Source organism: Gracilinanus agilis, chromosome 1 (assembly GCF_016433145.1).
Source record: "Gracilinanus agilis isolate LMUSP501 chromosome 1, AgileGrace, whole genome shotgun sequence".
NCBI lineage: Eukaryota > Metazoa > Chordata > Mammalia > Didelphimorphia > Didelphidae > Gracilinanus > Gracilinanus agilis.
In genome coordinates this window covers 717,581,615-717,603,382 of record NC_058130.1, presented here as the reverse complement: position 1 = coordinate 717,603,382, position 21,768 = coordinate 717,581,615, and the positions used below count along the sequence as shown (strand labels likewise).

Here is a 21,768-nt window from a genome sequence, read left to right as displayed (position 1 = left end):
AATGTAAATTAAATGGTTTTGATTATATTAAACTAAAAAGTTTTTGTACAAACAAAAACAATGTAGTCAAAATCAGAAGGGAAACAACAAATTGGGAAAAAATCTTTATAACGAAAAACTCTGACAGGGGTCTAATTACTCAAATATACAAGGAGTTAAAGCAATTGTATAAAAAATCAAGCCATTCCCCAATTGATAAATGGGCAAGATACATGAATAGGCAATTTTCAGGTAAAGAAATCAAAAGTATCAATAAGCACATGAGAAAGTGTTCCAAATTTCTAATAATTAGAGAAATGCAAATCAAAACAACTCTGAGGTATCACCTCACACCTAGCAGATTGGCTAAAATGAAAGAAGGGGAGAGTAATGAATGTTGGAGGGGATGTGGCAAAATTGGGACATTAATGCATTGCTGGTGGAGCTGTGAACTGATCCAGCCATTCTGGCTGGCAATTTGGAATCATGTTCAAAGGGCTATAAAAGAATGCCTGCCCTTTGATCCAGCCATACCATTGCTGGGTGTGTACCCCAAAGAGATCATAGATAAACAGACTTGTACGAAAATATTTATAGCCGCGCTTTTTGTGGTGGCAACAAATTGGAAAAGGAGGGTATGTCCTTCAATTGGGGAATGGCTGAACAAACTGTGGCATATGCTGGTGATGGAATACTATTGTGCTCAAAGGAATAATAAACTGGAGGAGTTCCAGGCGAACTGGAGAGACCTCCAGGAACAGAAGCAGAGCGAAAGGAGCAGAGCCAGAAGAACATTGTACACAGAGACTGATATACTATGGTAAAATTGAATGTAATGGACCTCTGTACCAGCAGCAATACAGTGACCCAGGACAATTCAGAGGGATTTATGGTAAAGAACGCTGCCCACATTCAGAGGAAGGACTGCAGGAGAGGAAACATGTAAGAAAAACAACTGCTTGAATGCATGGGTCGGGGTGGACATGATTGAGGGTGTGGACTCGAAACTACCACACCAATGCAACTACCAACAATTTGGAAATAGGTCTTGATCAAGGACACATGACAAAACTAGTGGAAATGTGCATCGGCCATGGGTGAGGGGAGTGCGGGGGGCGAAGGGGAAAGTAGGAGCATGAATCATGTAACCATGTTAAAAATGAATATTAATAAATGTTTAAAAAATATATCCATAGCTCTTTTTGTATGGCAAAAAATTAGAAACTAAAGTGGTACCAATCAATTAGAGAATTGATGAAACATTACAGTATTATACAAGTGTGATGAAATACTATTGTTCTGTAATAAATGGTGAAAGGGATGGATTAAGTGAAAGACCTGTAAATTGGAAAGACCTGTAAGAACTGATACAGAACAGAATCAGAAGAAGAGTTTATATAATGACAAAACTTTTTGCAAAAATAAACAACTTCGAAAGACTTGGGACCTTTTTTTTTTTTAATCCTTAACTTCTGTCTTAGAATTAATACTGGAGGGGGGTGGGGGGGTTAAGTGACCTGCCCAGGGTCACACAGTCAGGACCTCTGGTCTTCAAGCTTGGCTTTCAATCCATTTGGCCCCCTAGTTGCCCTGGACTTGGGAACTCTTAACAGCCCAATAATAACCAACTCAGAAAACAGAATGGGACTTCTTTCCTTTTATATGATCAGTGCAGAAATTTTCTTCCCTCAACCATATCTGTTTGTAATAGAGGCTTTCATTTTTTTTCAATGAGGGGAAGGGTTGCAAGGAGAAAAGACACATTTTTGCTGATTGAAAAAAATTAATTAAAAAATAAAAGACTAGATTGAGTATCATCATAAAAATAAAATTGCCTATATCTTAATATGTGGAAAGTGAATAGTGATAAATCTCAGTTACATCAGAATCATGTGTGTTTAGTCAGCTCATTGACTAGTTAAAGCAAAGATCAAAAATCAATGTTGAGTTAAAAGGATAAAGATAATAAAATACACTTTAGGTAATTACAACTTTAACTTCACCTACTGTTGTCTTGAAAAATAGGAAATGCTTTTGTTATAAAACTTATTGAAAGCCAGACCCAGTCTGGTAGCTCCCTAGCTCCTTCTACATTAAGCCTATGGGAATCCTTACCCCTGATATACTAAAGTTTAAAGAGGTCAGAAAATTTCTTCTGGTGGAGACATGGTACTGTCTGGTTTCTCAGGGCCACACATCTTATAAAACATTATCTTCCCTTTGGGGGACCAAGCCCTTTGCTGCTGAGGAGACAAGCAGATAACAATGATATTCCTTACTGGTCCTACTAAAGCTTGATGAAGCCAAAAAAAAAAAATGGTGGAGAGTATTATCTGGATTCTCATGGCCATACATTAAAAACAAAACAAAACAAAAAAACAGTTTTACTTTCCCTTTGGGCCAAGTCCTTATTGGTCCTACTAAAACTAGGAAAAGCTAAAAACACTTCTGGTGGAGAATTGGTACCCATATTTTATAAAACTCCTGCTCTGGGGCAGGGAAAGTATAGCTATCTTGGCTGCTTTGGACCAGTGGTGTAGGGCAGCTGAAAGCCCTCTAGGGGAGGCTGGCAGCTTTGCCTAAAACACTTGTGGGCAAGTCTTCCTGTTGCTCTGAAACCACACACGGGGAGAACATCTCCATTAGCCTTCCTTTTCCTGATAACCTGTCATGGGACAGACTGTGCCAAGGATGTCCCCAACCCTGCTCTCAAGGTGCAACTAGACCCAGAGGCAATTTTTATAAGCTTATGATTAATTAAAGAACCTTTCTTCTTTATTCAGGTGAGTCCCATCCAGAGAGAGCTTTGGCTTTAACTAGTCTGAAATTCTGTGATGCTACAATAATTTAAAAGAATTGTTATAGAGCTCACTTAAAAATTATTATATGCTTAATAATCATAACCAACAAAAAATTTAGATTAATAAATACATTAAAAATTATGTGCAAAACTATCAACTCCACATTGTCTGTAATTTGTTTAAAATATGTAAATTATGTGTAAAATATAAACACCCTCGCTTTTGAATTCCCTCTGGATTTGTACTTTTTTCTTTTGATTTTATAGCTGTTGTTTCTTTTTAATATAATCATGGTGTGCATTATTATTCTCTGCTTTTTTCACCTCTTCACATATTTCCCTTTTCTTCTTTTTCTTTCCAGTATTTATCATTTCTAATAACAATACAATCCATTACATTCAAATATCACAAAAAAACTTATTGAAAAAGCCAAATGCAAATAAGGTAGTTGCTACAATGATAAAATGAAATTAGAAACCTCTTTAGACAGCAAATGCTTTTTCTTCTTGCCAAGTAGAAAGGCAATCAGTAACAATATCTTTTAAAACAAACCCATTTGTTTTGAGGGAAATTATATATTTTTTCATTTAATTTTATTTCTTAATTAACAAGCACTTATTCTATACATACACAGAAAGAGAGAAATAAAACCCTTCTAACAAATATGCATACTCAAAACAAATTTCCACATTGTCCAAGTCTCATTCTGCATCTTGAAACCTTAACCTCTCTGTCACGAAGTGGATAGCATAGTTCATCATCCATACTCTGGAATCATGGTTGGTCCCTGTACTTATCAGATTTCTTAAGTCTTTCAAAGTTGGTTTATTTATAAGGTTGTTATTTGTATTTGTATAAATTGTTCTCCTGGTTCTGCTAAATTCACCTTGCTTTATTTCATACAAGTCTTCTAGATTTCTCTGAAACTACCCTCTTCATCATCCTTACAGTTCAATGTCATTCCATTACACAATATACCATAATTTGTTTAGCCATTCCCAAATTTATGGAAACCATAACACCAACCTGTTCATAAGATACTAGAGAGACTGGCAAACTATTACAAGTAGAACTATTAATAAAGCAATGAAAATCAGTGGGGTAAACAAAACAATTGCAGCTTAAGACACAACTAAATCATATCATCCAAAGAACATTCATGGATGAAAATGGTAGGATAATAAAAAGATGAAAAATATAACAGACTTTTTAGCATTTCTATGACAATTTGTTTTCATAAAAATATCATTAACTGCCTCATTAATAACATTAATGTGCTATATGAGGAAGTGGAAATGGTGCTTAAGAAGACAAATTTAGGAAGGATAACTAGACTGAATAGAAAAAATGATGATATAACTACTCAAACAGTCATTGATAAACACATACTCATATGTTTCCTTTCATCATAAATATTTGAAACTGATTACAACTGTATCAAGCATATCATTGATTAAGACAGGAGAAGAGAAAATGCAGGTTTTCACAAGTGATTTTCTACAACAGATCAAATTACTGATCTTCAAAACTGGCTTGAAGAAAAGTATAGAAACCACTAGATCCTATTATGCTCATTATAAGTTAATTACAAAATAGCATTTACCTCCATGAAGAAAATATGTAGCCTAAAAGGTTCCTGCAACAAAGACATATATAGATATAGATATAGATAAAATATAGATAAAGACCATTTCCTTGGAAAATAAAACCACATATATAACTTTATTCAAGGGCATTGTGATGATTAATTGCAAGCATGACATAAACTAGGAGACACAAAAGTATTCAACACTGTCATGGGGTAATTTCTGGCTCAGGGTCCAAATGGAAGACAGCTGATGAGGTCCTCCAGATACTTCTCTTTGAAGATGCTGACGGCATCACTCCATAGTATTACACATATAAAATGCAATGATTTATTACAAATCTTAAAAAACTATATAAATACTAGTTGTGATTATGATTTAGATAAATACAAGAAAAAAGGATGAAAATGTCAACTATTTTAGGCTACTAGATGCAATTGGCTGGCCAATACATCAAATTAATATGTATTGCAGGAAGACAGTGAGCTTGGCCCAGAATTCAGTTAGAATCAGAAGGCAGGTTTGACTGCATTCTGAACATTACATAGTGCTTTTAGTGATCTCAAGCTGCTCCCTGACACAAAACTCTGTCTTATTAATACTGATGTTTTCCCATTGGCGCTATATGGTTGCCAAGTCTTGGAACACTACTTTCTCCAAAAAAATAAAACTTGTAGGTGACTTAAGATGAAATGGAGAAATATGTAGGGCATACAAGTGGGTTGCAAAGACCTAAGGGAAATCCTCTATGTGATGTGTAGCTACATTTTAGAGGGTAACTGGGAAAAGCAGAAAAAAATTAGAGTAAGAAAATGACACCCATTCTCTCCTTATCTTCCTACATATTTGACCATTTCTTCTCAATTTCTTTTGCTGGTTTGTCATACATGTCACATCCACCAACTATGTACTCAAAAGGTTCTTCCCCCAGATCCTCCTCTCTCTACTTGCCTTTTTACACACATTCTCTCTCTTTTACTTAAATGACTTTATCATCAAACGTAAGTTGAAATATCTCTTTGCAATAACACCTAAATCCAGATGGTTATCTCTAGTTTTGCCAAGTTCCAGTTCTGTATCATCAACTTGCTTATTGGGTGTTTGGAAATGGATATCCCACAGGTATCTCAAGCTTAACAGGTTCAAAACTGAAGGTAATACAGACTTTTAATTTCAATATGAACTATCTTACATTTCTTCCATTATACCTATGGAATCTGACATTGTGAAGACACTGTAATATAATAGAAAGAATAGTAATAGGCTTGATATGACAAAGCCCAGAAGATGTAGGTTCAAAATTCAATTCTGCTTACTAGTTATTAGATCTTAAGACAAGCGAGATCTCTCTGGGTTTCACCTTCTCCATTTTAAGTAATTAGACTAAATGATCTCTATCATCCCTTCCACCTATAATAACACAAAATCCTATGATAATCATGTCAACAAGACAAATTTGTTCCAGGACAAAAATACAAACTCCTAGAAATCAAATTTTCGAACATAATCTTGGTTATCAGTCGCTTATAGATGCTCTTTTGCTAAATAAGACTATATTCTCACATAAATAACATTTTACACCTAACCATCAGATGCCATTGCCATTAACAGCTACAGCACAGTCCATTATAGGCAGGTTATTTCTTCACTGGGTACAATACAATCTTCTCTAACAAACCTCTCTAACAAAATATAACAAGATGATTTGAGGTAAGAGGATCATAGGGTTACTGATTTACAAGTGGAGAATATTAGAGAGTATCAAATTCAATCTTCTCATTTTATAGATGATAAAACTGAGGCACAGAGAAATTAGATAATTTGCCTAGGATCACACTGGAATTAAGCCTATATCTGAGGTGGGATCTGAATCTTCCTGATTCCTAGTTCAGTGCCTTATCCACTATGCCATATTCATAGTTTTTAAAATATTGCAGATGTTAGTATTTTTGCAGAACTCTTTCCCCTTTGGAATATAAAGAAAAAAAGAGAAGAGTTTTATGAAGCTCTATTCCTTTTGAATATGGCGCCAAAGTTAATAACAAACATTTACACAATTCCTTATGGTTGAATGTATGAATTGAGAAAAAAATCATCCAGGATGTTACTGCTAACAAAAGAAAAAGGCCAGAAGGAAGTTTTTTGCAACTACTAGCTTATAAGCCAACCTCCTCATTTCTATAAAATCTTCATGAGAATGGTCTATACTCTATATGTATAATCAGGCTATCTTTGATGAAAATATGAAAACCAAATACAGTCAATTTTTCACAGTGGTATTCTATAGCAGATCAAATCTTCAACCACATAAATGATTGAGATTTGTACAAAGACTCCCCCCACTTTGCTTATTGAAAATATTTGACTTAGTAGAAAAAAATTCAGCCTTAAAAATGTTTTCCAAAATTTTATCTCTCATGTATATGCATAAATTGCATAGCATTTCCTGATAAATGCAACCATAGATAAAACTTTATTCCATTTTTTCTCTATAATAACAAGCATAGCATTATATAATGTGATATGTGCTCTCCAAAGTTGTCTGTCGCCATCAAGGGAGATTTTCAGGCCAAAATAAAAAAGGAGAGTATTCTTTATAACTAATAAGGCCTTCTAGAAATGTCCCATTTTAGGGTGTCACTGAAAACTGTAACACTTAACAGAACTCAACCTAACAACCTAGACAGGAAAACATCATAAATGAAGTGTCCATTGTTTAGACTGTGTTATATAGTTGGTGGATATCTGTAAAAGATATCAATCAGCAAATGGACAATAAGCTGGGCCTGGAACTGAGAAGACAGTCAAAGACTAGCTTATTTTTGAGGAATAGCACAACACTTTCAAAGATATTAAAGCTAATTCCTAAAACATAAGCACCTCTCTATTTATTTTGGGAGTTTGGTTTTGCTTTTTATTTTTAGGTCCATATTCTCTCCTACCTGACATTTCCTCATTGAAAAATCAAGAAAAACAAACCCATTACAAACATATATACTCAAGCAAAACTAATTCCCCTATTGGCCATATCCAGAAAAAAAAATTGTACAACCTGCCTGTACAACCAACAGCTCTCTATTTTTACAATATATGTATATGTATAATTTGTCCTCTTGGTTCTACTCATTTCATTCTAAATCAGTTCATGCAAGTCTTCCTAGGTTTCTCTGAAATCATCCCCTTCATCAATTCTTATAGTTTAAAAGTATTCTATCACATTCATTTATCATTCTTCAATTAGTGGACACTCCCTCAGTTACCAATTCTTTTGTTACCACAAAAAGAGCTGCAATAAATATTTTTATACATGAGTTCTTTCCCTCTTTCTTTGATTTCTTTGGGGCATAGATCTAGTATTGCTAAGTCAAAAAGCATGAGCTGTTTAATAGATTTTGGGGCATAATTCCAAATTGTTTTCCAGAATGGCTGGACCAGTTAACAGCTCCATCAACAATAAAGTCATTTTTAACATCAACATTCTTTGGTGTTCCAGTATGGTTGTGAATCATGAAATATAACAATTTCTAACGGATCAAATTTGCATACAAAGTGAACAAAAAAGCACCAAAAGAATATATATAATTACTATAACAATAAGGTCAATTTTAATTGGAAATAAAACTGACAGTATAAACACTGAACAATATTAGTACTAACTTATAAAACATAAACTTTTTTTAACAAACAGAAGAGTATAAATGTATACGGTTATATGTACTATCAGTTGCAACCACTCATATTATTTTGCTTCACAGTTTTGGAGCATTGTGTACTATGATATATAGATATAGATATATGTATATATAGATATAGATATAACTTGTAGAGGTTGAAGACCTATGTAATGTATTTAAACAAAATTTATCAATAAAAATTTAAAACTTTTAAAAAAGCATCAGAACGATAAGTAACCCACAGAGCAATGGGAAGGTGGTACAGTACACAGAAGTAGTCAAAAGCATATTCTAATGACAAAGTATTGTAAAAAATGCTATGCAGGAAACATGTTATGAGAAGGCAGAAGTTTAGCCAGAAAGTGAAATAACATTTGGGGGGCTTGAGAATGCCACACTGATACCCACATAATTTCAAAAGTCCTGAATGATGACTTCCAGCATTTTACAGTCTAATCCTCACTCCCCTTTGGAAGATTCATGGAAGTGTGTGGACGATAAATGTTTTCATGTTTTTTCATAAAAGGTATGAATACACTGCAATCTTCTCTACTGGAGTATCTCACTCATGAGAATACAAATCCATTAATATAGTGAAGTGCTATGTGGTTTCCTCATACATAAAGTATTATTCCCATTTTACAGATGAGGAAACTCAGGTTTAATGAGGTTAAATGATTTGTCAAAGTTCAACCAGGCAATAAGCAGTGGAGCTGGAACTCAAACTCAAGTCTTCTGACTCCAACAGTTCTTTCCACATTATATCATATTTCTTTCCTACAATGAAAATACTTTCATTGGGCAGAGTAAATATAATCCACATATTTATAATACTTTAAGATATACAAAGTGCTTTCCTCACAATAGTCTTCTGAAATAGTACAAATATTAGTATTCCCATTTAACAGATAAATAAAATGAGACTCAAATTGAGTGATTTATCCAGGGTCATCTAGCTAATAAGTTCCAGAATGAGGATTCAAACCCAGAAATACAATTTAATATATCTTTCGGGTCCATATTTACTTAATTAATACCACAAAACCTCTCAACATACTGAAATAGTTACAGAATACAGAATTTTTAGGGAAAGATGGTGTGATTTTCATGAATGAAATAGTATATGCCTCACCTTTGTCTGTGGAAGTATCCTCTCGCATCAGGGGTGATGTGACAGAAACCGTAACCTGCATTTTTGGTTCCTTGCATGAGGCAATAACTATATTTGCTTCTTCTGTGTCAGATGAAACCTCATACTTATCCTCGGTTACTGTCTATAAAAGTTTGAAATAAAATATAAGAAGACTGTCTTATCCCACCAGAAAGGCTCAATATTCACAACACCAATGCTATCATCACAACACAGAATTACATAGAAGAACTGGAATTCACCATGTCAAACCTGACAAGAGAAGACAGAGCATCAGAGCTGAAGTGGCACCCACTTACTTTACAGAAGAAAATAAAGCGCCTCTTTTTCACCATTCTTAAAAGTCTCTCAGTCTCCTGTGACCCTATCTCAGGAATACTCTACTCTGTTCATCTCCTATTGTTTTCTTCTTTGTCCATCCCTTTTTCATCATCGCCTCTTAAAGCACCACTTTTTCCAACTTTCTCCCCAACAATAATCCAGAGCACCAAGGTCTCCACGGAGACTGTACTCTCTATTCCCAAGTGATTCCAAATTTAAAATAGTTTGTGCCTTGTCTCAGGATTTCATCAAATGAAGGATATCAAATAAAGTTACTGAAAGGTCAAAATATTCCATGATATAGGCATATGTCCATTAAAAGGTTGAATATGGCAATCCCCTCCTACTCTCCAAAATTATTTTGTGTCTTCATATAAATTTGGAACATGTAAATGACAAAGAGAGTGATAATGTGTGAGGATGACAGAAAATCAATTTTGGAAGAGACTTAATAATGACAAGTATCACTGGAAAAGCAGAAATGTCTCTTTTTAACTTTAGTGAACTCATGAATCTGCCTTTGACCTATCCATAATTTTTCACACTGTCAGCCACTCCTTCCTTTTGGATAAAACTCTTTCTTTGGCTTTCATGACACTAAATTTTTAGTTGTCTTCACCTTTCCTTCTCAGCCTATCTTGTTGGGGTATAATCCTTTTTCTGTCCACTTTTTCTCTCTTTTTCCTGGTGATTTAATTATATCCAATAGATTTAGTTATAATTCCCTTACAAATGACTCCTAAATCCAGTCCTGCTATTCCTCCTGAATCCCAGTCTTGCATTATCTGCTAGACATCTCCACCTCCAACTTGTCTTGAAGACATCCCCAACTCCAACATTTCCAAAACGGAATTCATTATACTATGTATTTTTCTTAAACCTATCAATTCTCCCAATTCCATGTTTCTTTTGAGGGAAAAACTGTTCTTACAGTCAACTAGGTTTGCAATCTTTGAGTCTTCCTGAACTCTTCATGCTATTTCAATAACCATATCCAATTAGTTGCTAAGTCTTGTAAATTCTACTTTTAACAACATCACCTTTCTCTCCACACATCATCTTAATTCAAGCCCTCATCATTTCTCACCTGACTATTGCAATAGCCTCCTAAAAGTGGTATCCCTAATTCCACTTTTCCCTCTACAATCTATCCTGTACATAGCTGACAAATCTAAAACACAGATATGACTATCACTACCCTACCCAAAATTTTCAATGTTTCCTTATTGTGTCTAATCTAAATAAAATTTTCAATCTGATGTTTCAAATTCTCCATAATCTAGCTTATTTCTATTAATCATTTCATATAAGATTACTTCATATGCTTTTCCAAGCAAATTGGAACTAACTGTTCCCTGTAAATGACATTCCATCTCCTGCTTCCATGTGTTTTCCACAAGCGATATCCCAAATTTGAAATACACTTCCTCTTCCTTTATCAGCTTCCTAACTTCCTTCAGAACACCTTTTAGGTACCATCTCCTATATAGGGCCTTTCCTAATCCCTTCAAATGTTAATGCCCTCTCTTCCTTTTCTATTATTGAAAATTAAGGTGACATATTGGAGTGTACTTGGAGTCAGAAAGACCTGAGTTCCATTTCTCCTTCAGACGTGTAACTAGCTATGTGACCCTGGGCACGTCATTTAATTTCTTTCAGCCTTAGTTTCTTCATCAATAAAAAGAGATTAATAATGGTACTTACCTCATGAGGTTGTTGTATCAACTGAAATTACATAAAACATTCTGCAAACCTTAAAGTGCTATATAAAGTTTACTTATTATTTATCTGTATACATGTTGTATCTGCCGCCTCACCACTAAATGGAAAATAATCTTCTTGAAGGAAGGGGTTGGTTTGTTTTCCTCATTCACTCCCACCACAAATCCAATCTCTTGCCAAGTCTTTTTTTTTAAACCCTTACCTTCCATCTTGTAATTAATACTGGGTATTGGTTCCAAGGCAGAGGAGCAATAAGGGCTAGGCAATGGGGGTTAAGTGACTTGCCCAGGGTCACACAGCTAGGAAGTGTCTGAAGCCAGATTTGAACCCAGGATCTCCCATCTCTGGGCCTGGCTCTCAATCCACTGAGCCACCCAGCTGCCCTCTCTTGCCAAATCTTATAGTTTCTGCTTTCACATTTTTTTACATGTCCCCTTCTTTCTACTCACACAGCTACCAGTCTATTGTAGGCTTTCATTACCTTTTGCCTGGACTACTGCAATAGCTTTCTGTCGTTCTCACTGCCTAGAGTCTCCCCTCTTTCTACTTCATCCTTCATTTGTTTCCCAAAATGATCTTCCTAATGCACTGAGCTCCCATAGCAAATACTATTTGTACTGTTTACCTGGCACTTTTGAAAAATTATTCCCTTCATTAAAATTCTCCTCCAATGCCTCACCCTGGGATAAAGATGATACTAAATCCTTTTTTTAAAAAGCTTTACTAATGATACCTTTTGCTTTTTATACTTCATTATTTTATAGTATTCCCTCTCTCAAATTATTTCCTCAAACATATGTGACCACAATACTCCCCAGTGGTTTCTTATTACTTTGAGGATAAATTCAATGAATTGGGGCTTTTTTGGTAATTAAATGCAATTTTGTTTTCCAAACAAAGAACCATTTTCTTTCCCTCCAAATTCATCCCCTTTGGGGAAGGAAAAAGACACCAGAACTCCTGATATAAAAATGTACAGTCAAAGAAAATAAATTCCCTCATTGACAATGTCCCAAAAATGTCTCAATTTACACTTAGCCCATTGCCTCTCTATCAGGAGGAAGGCAGACAGTTTCATCACAAGTTCTCAGGAATCATGGTTTTTCATTATATTGATCAGAATTTCTAAAACTTTCAAAGTTGATTGTCTTCACAATATTGCTGCTGTTGTATAAATTGTTCTCCTGGTTCCACTTTCTTCATTCTATATAAGTTCATAAAGGTTTTTCTAATTTTCTCTGAAACCAACTCCTTCATCATTTTTCATACCACAATAGTATTCCATTCACATTCAAATAGCATAATTTATTAAATTCCTCAATTAATGGGTATCTCCTCAGTTTCCATTTCTTTGCTAACATAACTGCAATATTTTGGTATGCATACGTCCTTTTCCTTTCATCTCTTTCAGGTATAGACCTGGTAGTGGTATCACTAGGGCCAAAGGATATGCATAGTACAATAGTTTTGGGGACATGTGGCAAATTGCCTTCCGGAATGGCTGGACCACTTTACAACTCTACAATAGTCATTAATATACTTGCTTTCTTAGTCCCTTTAGCATCTTTTTGGTCAGCTTTGCCACTCAGATGGGTAGGAGATGGATCTTGAGATTTATTTTAATTTGCATTTCTCAATTAGTGATTTAGAACATTTTTCATATGGCTATTGATAGTTTGGACTTCCTACTTTGAAAACTGTATGTTTATAACTTCTTACCTCTACCAATTGAGGGTTGACTCTTATTCTTAAAAAATTGATCTGTTTTCTATAAACCTTAAACACGAGGTTCTTTATTAGAGAAACTTACTACAAATATTTTTGCCTACTTAACAACTTCTCTTCTAATTTTAGCTTCATTGGTTTTTCTTTGAAAACTTTAATTTTATGCAATTGAAATTGTCCATTTTACCTTCTGTGACCCTCTCTATCCCTTGTTTTGTCATGAACTCTTCCCCTATCCATAGATCTGACAGGTACTACCTTCCTTGATGCTCTTATTTGTTTAAGATATCCCTTATGTCTAAATCATGTAACCATTTGAAGCTTACCTAGAAATATTGATCTATACCTAATTTTTGTCAGATTGCTTTACAGTTTTCCCAAGTTTTTCTCTAATAGTATTTGCTCCAATCTTCCTCCATCTTGCTGATGATATCTGTGAACTTATTCTATATCCTGCCTCTAATTTCAGTTAACTGATTCTCTGGGATTCTTTAAGTAAATATATCATATCACCTGTCAGAAGCAATATTTTTTGAGTTTGTTTATGTTTTTCCTCAATTTATTTTCTCTTATCTATTGCTATAGTTATCATTTGTAGCACTATATTGAAGAGTAATAGTAATAATAGACATATTTGCTTTATGCTCGATTTTAATGTTAAGGCCCCTAGTTTATGTTGGTTATAGATAATGGTTGTTCTTAGTTGTAGATACCAATTATCATTTTAAGGAAAGCTCCATTTATTTCTAAGCTTTCTGGTTTTTGTTATTTTTAAATAGGAATGGCTGTTGCATCTTAACAAAAGCTTTTTTTTTGCTTCTAGAGATATAATCATCTGACTTTTTGACATTGATATGTTCCATTATACTTATAGTTTTATGAATATGCAACAAACCCAGCATTTTTTGGTATGAAGACAACCCAGCAATAACATATAATTTTTGTGTTATATTGTATAGTCACTTCATTAGTATTTTATTTAAAATTTGTGAATTGGTATTCATTAGAAACATTGATTTATAGTTTTCTCTGTTTTGACTGTCTCTGGCCTAAGTATCAAAACTATATTTGTTTCACTCAAGAAATTTGGTTAGGACCCTTCATTTTCCTACTTTTCCAGTTTATATATTGGAATTAATTATCCTCTATAATTCACTTATAAATCCATCCAGTCCTGTTTATTTCCCCGTTGGCAGTTTATTTATGGTTTATTCAATTTCTTCTTCTAAGATTGAGGCAAGTCTTCTATTTCTTCTTCTAATCTAGGTATTGTTTTATTTTATTTTGTTTTTTAATTTTAAACCCTTAACTTCTGTGTGTATTGTCTCATAGGTGGAAGATTGGTAAGGGTAGGCAATGGGGGTCAAGTGACTTTGCCCAGGGTCACACAGCTGGGAAGTGTCTGAGGCCAGATTTGAACCTAGGACCTCCTATCTCTAGGCCTGGCTCTTAATCCACTGAGCTACCCAGCTGCCCCCTTGTTTTATTTTTGTAAATATTCTTTGATTTAATTTAGATTTTCAGTTTTATTGGTATATAATTGAGCAAAATTTAGTTTCTAATAATTTCTTTTATTTCTTCACTAGTTGTAAACTCAACCTTTCATTTCTGGTACTGGATCAGTATACAGCTTAGGGCCCATGACTAGAATGCAACCCAGAGCTTCCAAATTAAAGAAAAAAATACTGCTAGCATACAGAAATTAAGAATTTAAGTACCTAGGAGCGATGGAATGAGACAAGATGAAACAGGAAAAGGGATCACACACAGTTTAGCAGCCACCACCAGAAGAGGACAGAGAATTTGGAATACAATACTCTTGAAAGCAAAGGATATAGAATTTTAGCAAAAAATAACTTAACCCAACATAACTGAATACTCAGCATAGCTTGGAATGTTACCCCTAGGCACAAGTCTCCTCCACAGTCTGGTCCTGATTTGTGACCCAGAATGGGATAGTAAACCACACAGCTGCCAAAGAGTACCTGTTCCTGCATTCTTCTCAAGATTGAAGTCTTCTTCTTATATAGGTCTGGGCTTCTTCTTGCCCGGGTACACTGTAATATCTCTTTCAGTTCCTTCATGCTAGAATGCTCCTCACAAGATATCTCTGGCCAAAGCCCATACCCAGTGTCTGCAGACCTTTCTGTCTCCCTACATCAATCTAGACTGAAATATAATTCAATGATTTTTCCCCTTGGATTTTCTGGTTAGGATTCAGTCTGTTTTCTAGATTTTTCTGGAGTTGCATTAGGGAAATATGGCTGTATTGCTTCCTATTATTCTAACATCTTGACTTCACAAACTGATTAGTTTTCAAAATCCTTCACAACCTGACTCAAATCTATGGTTCCAGATTCTTTATATATTATTACATGCCATTCTAGCCTCTTGCCACCTCTCTACTCTGATTCATCCAAACTGGTATTCTCATTATTCTTCACATATTCGTTCGTTTCTCCATCTCTTTGAACTGTCTCTATAATGCCTGGAATATACCTTCTCATCTATGACTCACAGAATCTTTCACCTCCTTCAAGGTTCAATTCATACATCATACTCAACATTAAGTATTTCCTGATCCCCTAACTGCTAGTACCCTCCAACTACCTTATATTCATTCTCTTTATATATAATCTACACATGCATAGATACTCAAAAACACTACATATATTCTAATATATGTATACATGTCAGCATGTTGCATATATTATATATTAATGTGTGTGGTATTTGTCTCCCTTGTTAGTATGTTTTTGACAGTAAAAACTGTTTCATTCTTTGTATTTCTATCCACAATAAGTGGCATACAATAAGCACTTTTGCTCATTGATTAATTTATAATAAAGAAAAACAGTTAAGTGATGCCAACTATCACTTTTTTAATTTCTTGACAATGAAATTGGAAACCATGGTATTATTTCTTTCTGTATTCTTCAGGGCTGGAATCAGTTAGGTGGTAAGTTTCTTTCAGAGGAGATAGACGGTGCAAATGGATAGAATGCCAAGCCTGAAGTCAGGAATATTTATCTTCCTGATCTCAAATATGGTAAACACTTACTAGTTGTGTGACCCCATGTAATCCACTTAACCCTGTTTGCCTCAGTTTCCTCAACTGTCAAATGAGTTAAGAGAAGGAAATGGCAAACCACGCCATATTTCTCTGGCAAGAAAATGCCAGGGGCAGCTGGTAGCTCAGTGGATTGAGAGTCAGGCCTAGAGAAGGGAGGTCCTAGGTTCAAATCCGGCCTCAGACATTTCCCAGCTGTGTGACCCTGGGCAAGTCACTTGACCCCCATTGCCCACCCTTACCACTCTTCTACCAAGGAGCCAATATACAGAAGTCAAGTGTTTAAAAAAAAAAAGAAAATGCCAAATGGGGTTATGAAGAGTCAGATATGATTGAGACAACTAAACAAGCTTCCTTCAGCTTTTCTTTCAAACAAAATATGTACTGGCTACAAATGTCTGCAGTCTTTCTAGCTTCACAGATACTAAAACACAAATAGACAGGCATGGCTCATGCTCAAACACTACAAACTGGGGTATAAAACTGGTGAAATAATTCCTGGTAGAGTTGATGCATGTAATAGGAAAAGTCACTTGTTGGTTCTACTGAGATTTGTACCTACTATCAATTGTCTCTGTTCATTAGTGAGTAACTAAAATGTTCAAATTGTGGATCCCCTTCAAAGTGGAAAGGTATTGTTCTAGATTTCTTTATGCAAGTAAAAGTTAATATCTCTCAGAGCAGAATACTTACAAAATCTCTGCTTTAGTCTGAACAGATCCTTTTAGGAAGTCACATACTGATAAATACTTCTCCCACAATGTTTTAGAAACCACAGAAGCTTTCTGATTCCTAGTAGGGTATGCCTGTGCATGTACTATGTGGTTAGTCATCACCAATATATGATTTATGTCCTTGTTATCATCTAGGAGAGGAAGTCAGTGCAGATAAGACACAAAGATTTGCAATACTTATGTTTTTTAAATATACAGCATCAGTTGGTGCTTTATATACGTCTCACACTTCTTGGTAGCATTTGTAGCCAAAATAGGGCAATAAAATTGGTTAATTACCAACTCTAGGTTCCTTTCCTGATTCCTAAGTCCAAAGTCTTCAGGTAAAGTTTTTATGGCTATGGAGCAACATAATTTGGGTAGCACCAACTTCCTGATACCATATTTAGGATCAGTAACAGTTCAATATTGTTCTCCAATACTCAGGTCCAATTTCTGTCATTGTCTCAACAGGAAAGTACCTTCAAAGGGCTGGCATTTGAGTCCTTTACCATAAATGCCTGGCTTCTTTACTTATATCATTCTACACAAGCAGAGAGAACAAAGAAGGTTGTGTTTTAATGTAGTAAGCTTCATATGAACTTCTGGCATGCTATGGAAGTTATTAACTTTCAACTGTATTATCATTTGATTATGATCTAAGTCCATAGGTATCTCATATAACTCTTATTCCTTCTTTACATATGACCACAGCTTCAGAATCATATTACCTTTGGACAGGGCTTCTGCATCCACATTAGTCTTCCCTTCCCTTTAATTCAAAGTTAGCTAGTGCTTCTATCCATTTCTGGTAGATAGAGTCTAACTTGATACAGATCAAAATGTCAGTATATTTCTGTCCACCTACACTTGCAACTTCGCTCCATATACAGTCTTTGAATTTCTCAGTTCCTTCCTACTTCGAAGATAGGAACTCCAGCTTATAGTTGTAATGTGTCTTTTTGTTAGTCAAGCCTAGTAATACAACTGATTTATGTATTCAAAATTCTCTTGGCACAGGACTCCTTCTAAAACCTCCAAGCTGACATCTGCTTACAGGATAAAAGGCCTGCATTGGTCTGCACAGGCCAGCATTAATTATATGTGAGGCAATTGATCAAGTCCTTGAAAACTTGCTCATATATGTTTTTCAGTCCCTAAAAGGTTTTACTGGTTTTCAGGTAGTTTTACATTTCCTATTCTCCTGCTTCTTCAAAAACATAATGACTTGGTAAGAGCAGCATAATTTCTAAAAAATGTTCAATAACAACTTCTAAATCCCAAAAAGGACCTTAGTTCTAAAGTTCTTGCTTTGGCATGTTGTTTCACTGTTGTCTTTTTTTTTTAAGCCCTACCTTCTGTTTTAGAGTCAATACTAAATATCAGTTCCAAGACAGAAGAGCATAAGGGCTAGGCAACAGGGACTAAGTGGCTTGCCCCAGGTCACATAGCTAAGAAATATCTAAGGTCAAATTTGAACGTGGGACCTCCCATCTCTAGCCTTAGCTCTCTATCCACTGAGCCACCTAGCTGCCCCATTGTCATTATCTTTAATGAATTATTGTTTCTATTTGTACTGTGACCCAACTGTTCCTTAGGACTAGTTTATCCCAATTAATTTCTAATCTACTCTCTAAAAGTCCTTTACTGCATTGCCTTAAGGTAAGAAACTACCAGGATACCAATAATAATTCTGGTCTTCAGCATTTGTTGGTAAGGTTTTTATGCCTTAATACACAGTTTTTGTGAAGGTGCTACATATGGTTGAGAAACAGATTAATTCCTTTTTCTTCCCATTTGAAATAAATTTTTTTTATACATGTCTAAATCAGGAGTACTTCTCTTTTCTCTGAGTCAGTGCTCATACCTTATTGAAAGGCAATATGATCCACAAACAATTAAATCTCTACAAAGTTGTACTTAATCAGTTGAAATTTTTAGGTCATTTTCTTCCAGCTGATTCAACCTCTTTCTTCATTTTATTCAAGGTTTTCCCAAAGTGAGGAATGAAGTTTGACACCAAGGTTATGGGCTTGAGTGGCTGAGAAGATAATGGTGCTCTCAGTCATAATAAGGAGTCTGGGGAGAAAGATAATGAGCTCTGTTTTGCACATGTGATCCTAGATTTAAAGCAGGAAGAGACCATAGAGGTCATAAAGTCCAAGCCCTTCATTTTTTTTTTTTTACTTAGCAAAAAAATTTTTTTCACTCTTACCCTCACCACTGGAAAAAAGGAAATAAAACTCTTCTAATAGGAAATGCAAAATCAGGCAAAACAAATTCCCACATTGTCCGGGTCTATAAAAAAAGTGTTTCATTTTGTACCCTGGGTAAATCTCCTCTCTGTCAAGAGATGGGTAAGATGATGATTGAAATGTCCTACAGAATCATAGTTCATCATTGGGAAGATTATGAAGCTTTTAAGGCTTTTAAAGTTGTTTGTCTTCATAATGTTGTTACCCTAGCTTTGCTCATTTCACTCTACAGCAGTTCTTAAAGGATTTCACAGATTTCACTGAAATCATTTCTTTAATCATTTCTTATGGAAAAGTAGAAATCTTTTGTATCGATATATCACATTACAGCCATTCCTCAACTAATGAGCACCCCCTTTAAAGACCAGTTATTTTCTACAACAAAAAAGGTGGTATAAATATTTTTGTGCACAGGGATCCTTTTCTTTCTTGATCTCTCTGGGGTATAGGCCTAATAGTGGTAGTTTAGTAATTTTTTTAACATAGTTCCAAATTGCTTTCCAGAAAGGCTGCACTAATTCACATTTCCACCAATTGTATGTTAAAGTGCCTATTCCTCCAAAGTCTCTAAAGCATCTATCATTTTTTTTGGTCATCTTTCCCAAAGTAAAATTAGCCTTCTTATTTTCCATCTGAGGAAACTGAATCACAAAGAAGTGAAGGGATTTGCCCAGAGTCACTCCACTAGGAAGGGCCTGAAGTGGCATCTGAATCCAGGACTTCCTGAATTCTAGTCCAGAGTTCTCTCCCTATGGTTCAATTTTCAATTTTCAATATTCTGAAATTCTGAATTTCTATTGCTCAGGGGAGAATCTAAAGCTGGATCTATAGAAGTGAAGCATAATTTGCATAAAGATTATGAATGAACCTATAGATGTTCAAGAGATCAAGAAAGATACTGCAGAGCGAAAAAAGAAGAGGTCCTGTCATTTTTTATTTCTTTAAGGAAAGTTTTTAATAGTCTAGACCAGTGATGGGCAAACTACAGCTCACAGGCCAGATGCGGCCCCCTGAAATGTTCTATCCAAGCTGTGCATTATTCCTAATCTGACGAATACAATGAGTAGGATACAATACAATGAAACTTCAAAAGAGTTGCCTTAGAAATAGACTGACAGATGAGCATTTCTTTTCCTTTGGCCCCTCTTTAAAAAGTTTGCCCATCACTGGTCTAGAGCATGCTGTAGATGATTCACTTTAAGATACATTAAAATTTTTATAGTTATTTTGAATTGGACTTCTCTTTCTAGTATTCCCTCTTAGATTTCATTAATGCTATATAGATCAGTTGATGATATTTGTTGGTTGGTTTATAATTTGTTAGTAGTTTCTGATAACTTTTTATTTCCTCTCAATTCACTGTGAACTCATTTTTACTTTTTTATTTTGATAATTTGATTTTTCTTTTTTGATCAAGTTAGCTAATGGATCAGTAAGCATTTATTGAATGCCTACTATATGTCAGACATCAGGGACACAAATGCGAAGTGGAACAGTCCCTGTCCTCCAGGAGCTTATATTCTACAATGGGGATATATTTACACATTACATAGGTAGACAAAACATTTAGACAAAAATATATATCTCTATATAGACATACACATATATAATGTGAAATGTCTTTTTTTGGAGTACTAAAACTAAGGGCATCAGAAAAAGCCTCAAAGATAAGGCATTTAGAGTTGAAAGAAGTTATAGATTCTAAGAGGTGATGGCAAAGAGGGAGAATATTCCAGGTATAGGGGATATTCAAAAGCATAAGGGTGGAAAGGTGAATGCTGTAGATAGAGAAAAGGAAATAAGCCAGTTTGGTTACAAAATGGAGTGATAAAAAATAAAGTATAATCAGTCTGCAAAGATTAGCTGGAGTCAAATTGTGTAGGAGTTTAAATATCAAATATAGAATTGTACATTTTATTCTAAAGAAAATAGGGAGCCACTAAAGCTTCTTCAGCAGGAGAGTGACACAGGAATATCATTTTGGCATCTGTGTGGAAAATAGAATAGAGAAGAAAAGAGACTGTGAAGATTCACTCTCAGATCTGTTAGAAGAACTTCTAGGAGGTTTGTCTAGATAAGAGATACTTTAAATAGGTTGACTGTAGAATGCAGAGAAAGGAAACAGATATTGCGAATCAACAAGATGTGGTAACTGATTTGATATGGTTAAGGGGAGATGACTTCTGGATTATGCACCCAGATGACTGAAAACATGGTGCTCTTAAAACAAATAGGGAAGAGGACAGCTGGATAGCTCAGTAGAGAGGTCCTCAGTTCAAATCCAACCTCATATACTTCCTAGCTGTGTGAATCTCAGCAAGTAACATTAACCAATTCCCTTAGGCCTTGCCATTCTACTGCCTTAGAACCAGTACACAGTACTGATTCTAAGATGGAAGATAAGAGTTAAAAAAAAAAAAGAAATAAGAAAATGAAGAGGAGGGGTAAGCTATGGGGAAGAGATGAGTTGAGGTTTTAGATACAGAGTACTTATTGTTAGTCTTGAAAAAACATAGTTCTATTTAATGATTCTATGGTCTTTTCATTTTTCATTTTTATATTTCTGCCTTAAGTTTTAATTTTAAGATTTCTTTTTTTAATTTAGATTTGTTATTTTATTTTCTAAGTTTTTAAAAAATTCCATGACTTATCAACATCCTTTTTCCCACTTTGTAATATATACTGTCAGAGATATATTTTTTCTCTGTAACACTTTGGATTTGGTGCTGAAGGTGCTCGGATGAGACCTCAGAATGCTTCTACTCTGAATTG

At 34.9% G+C, this 21,768-nt stretch overlaps 1 protein-coding gene across 1 annotated transcript in view; it reads right to left on the bottom strand.

Annotated features, from left to right (window-relative positions):
* Positions 1 to 21,768, bottom strand: part of ZFR2 (zinc finger RNA binding protein 2) — a 120,485-nt gene that overhangs the window by 21,727 nt on the left and 76,990 nt on the right. The window contains exon 14 of the mRNA XM_044671229.1: positions 9,173 to 9,314. Within this exon, the coding sequence (XP_044527164.1) occupies positions 9,173 to 9,314 (142 nt within the window). The remainder of the gene's footprint in view (positions 1 to 9,172; positions 9,315 to 21,768) is intronic.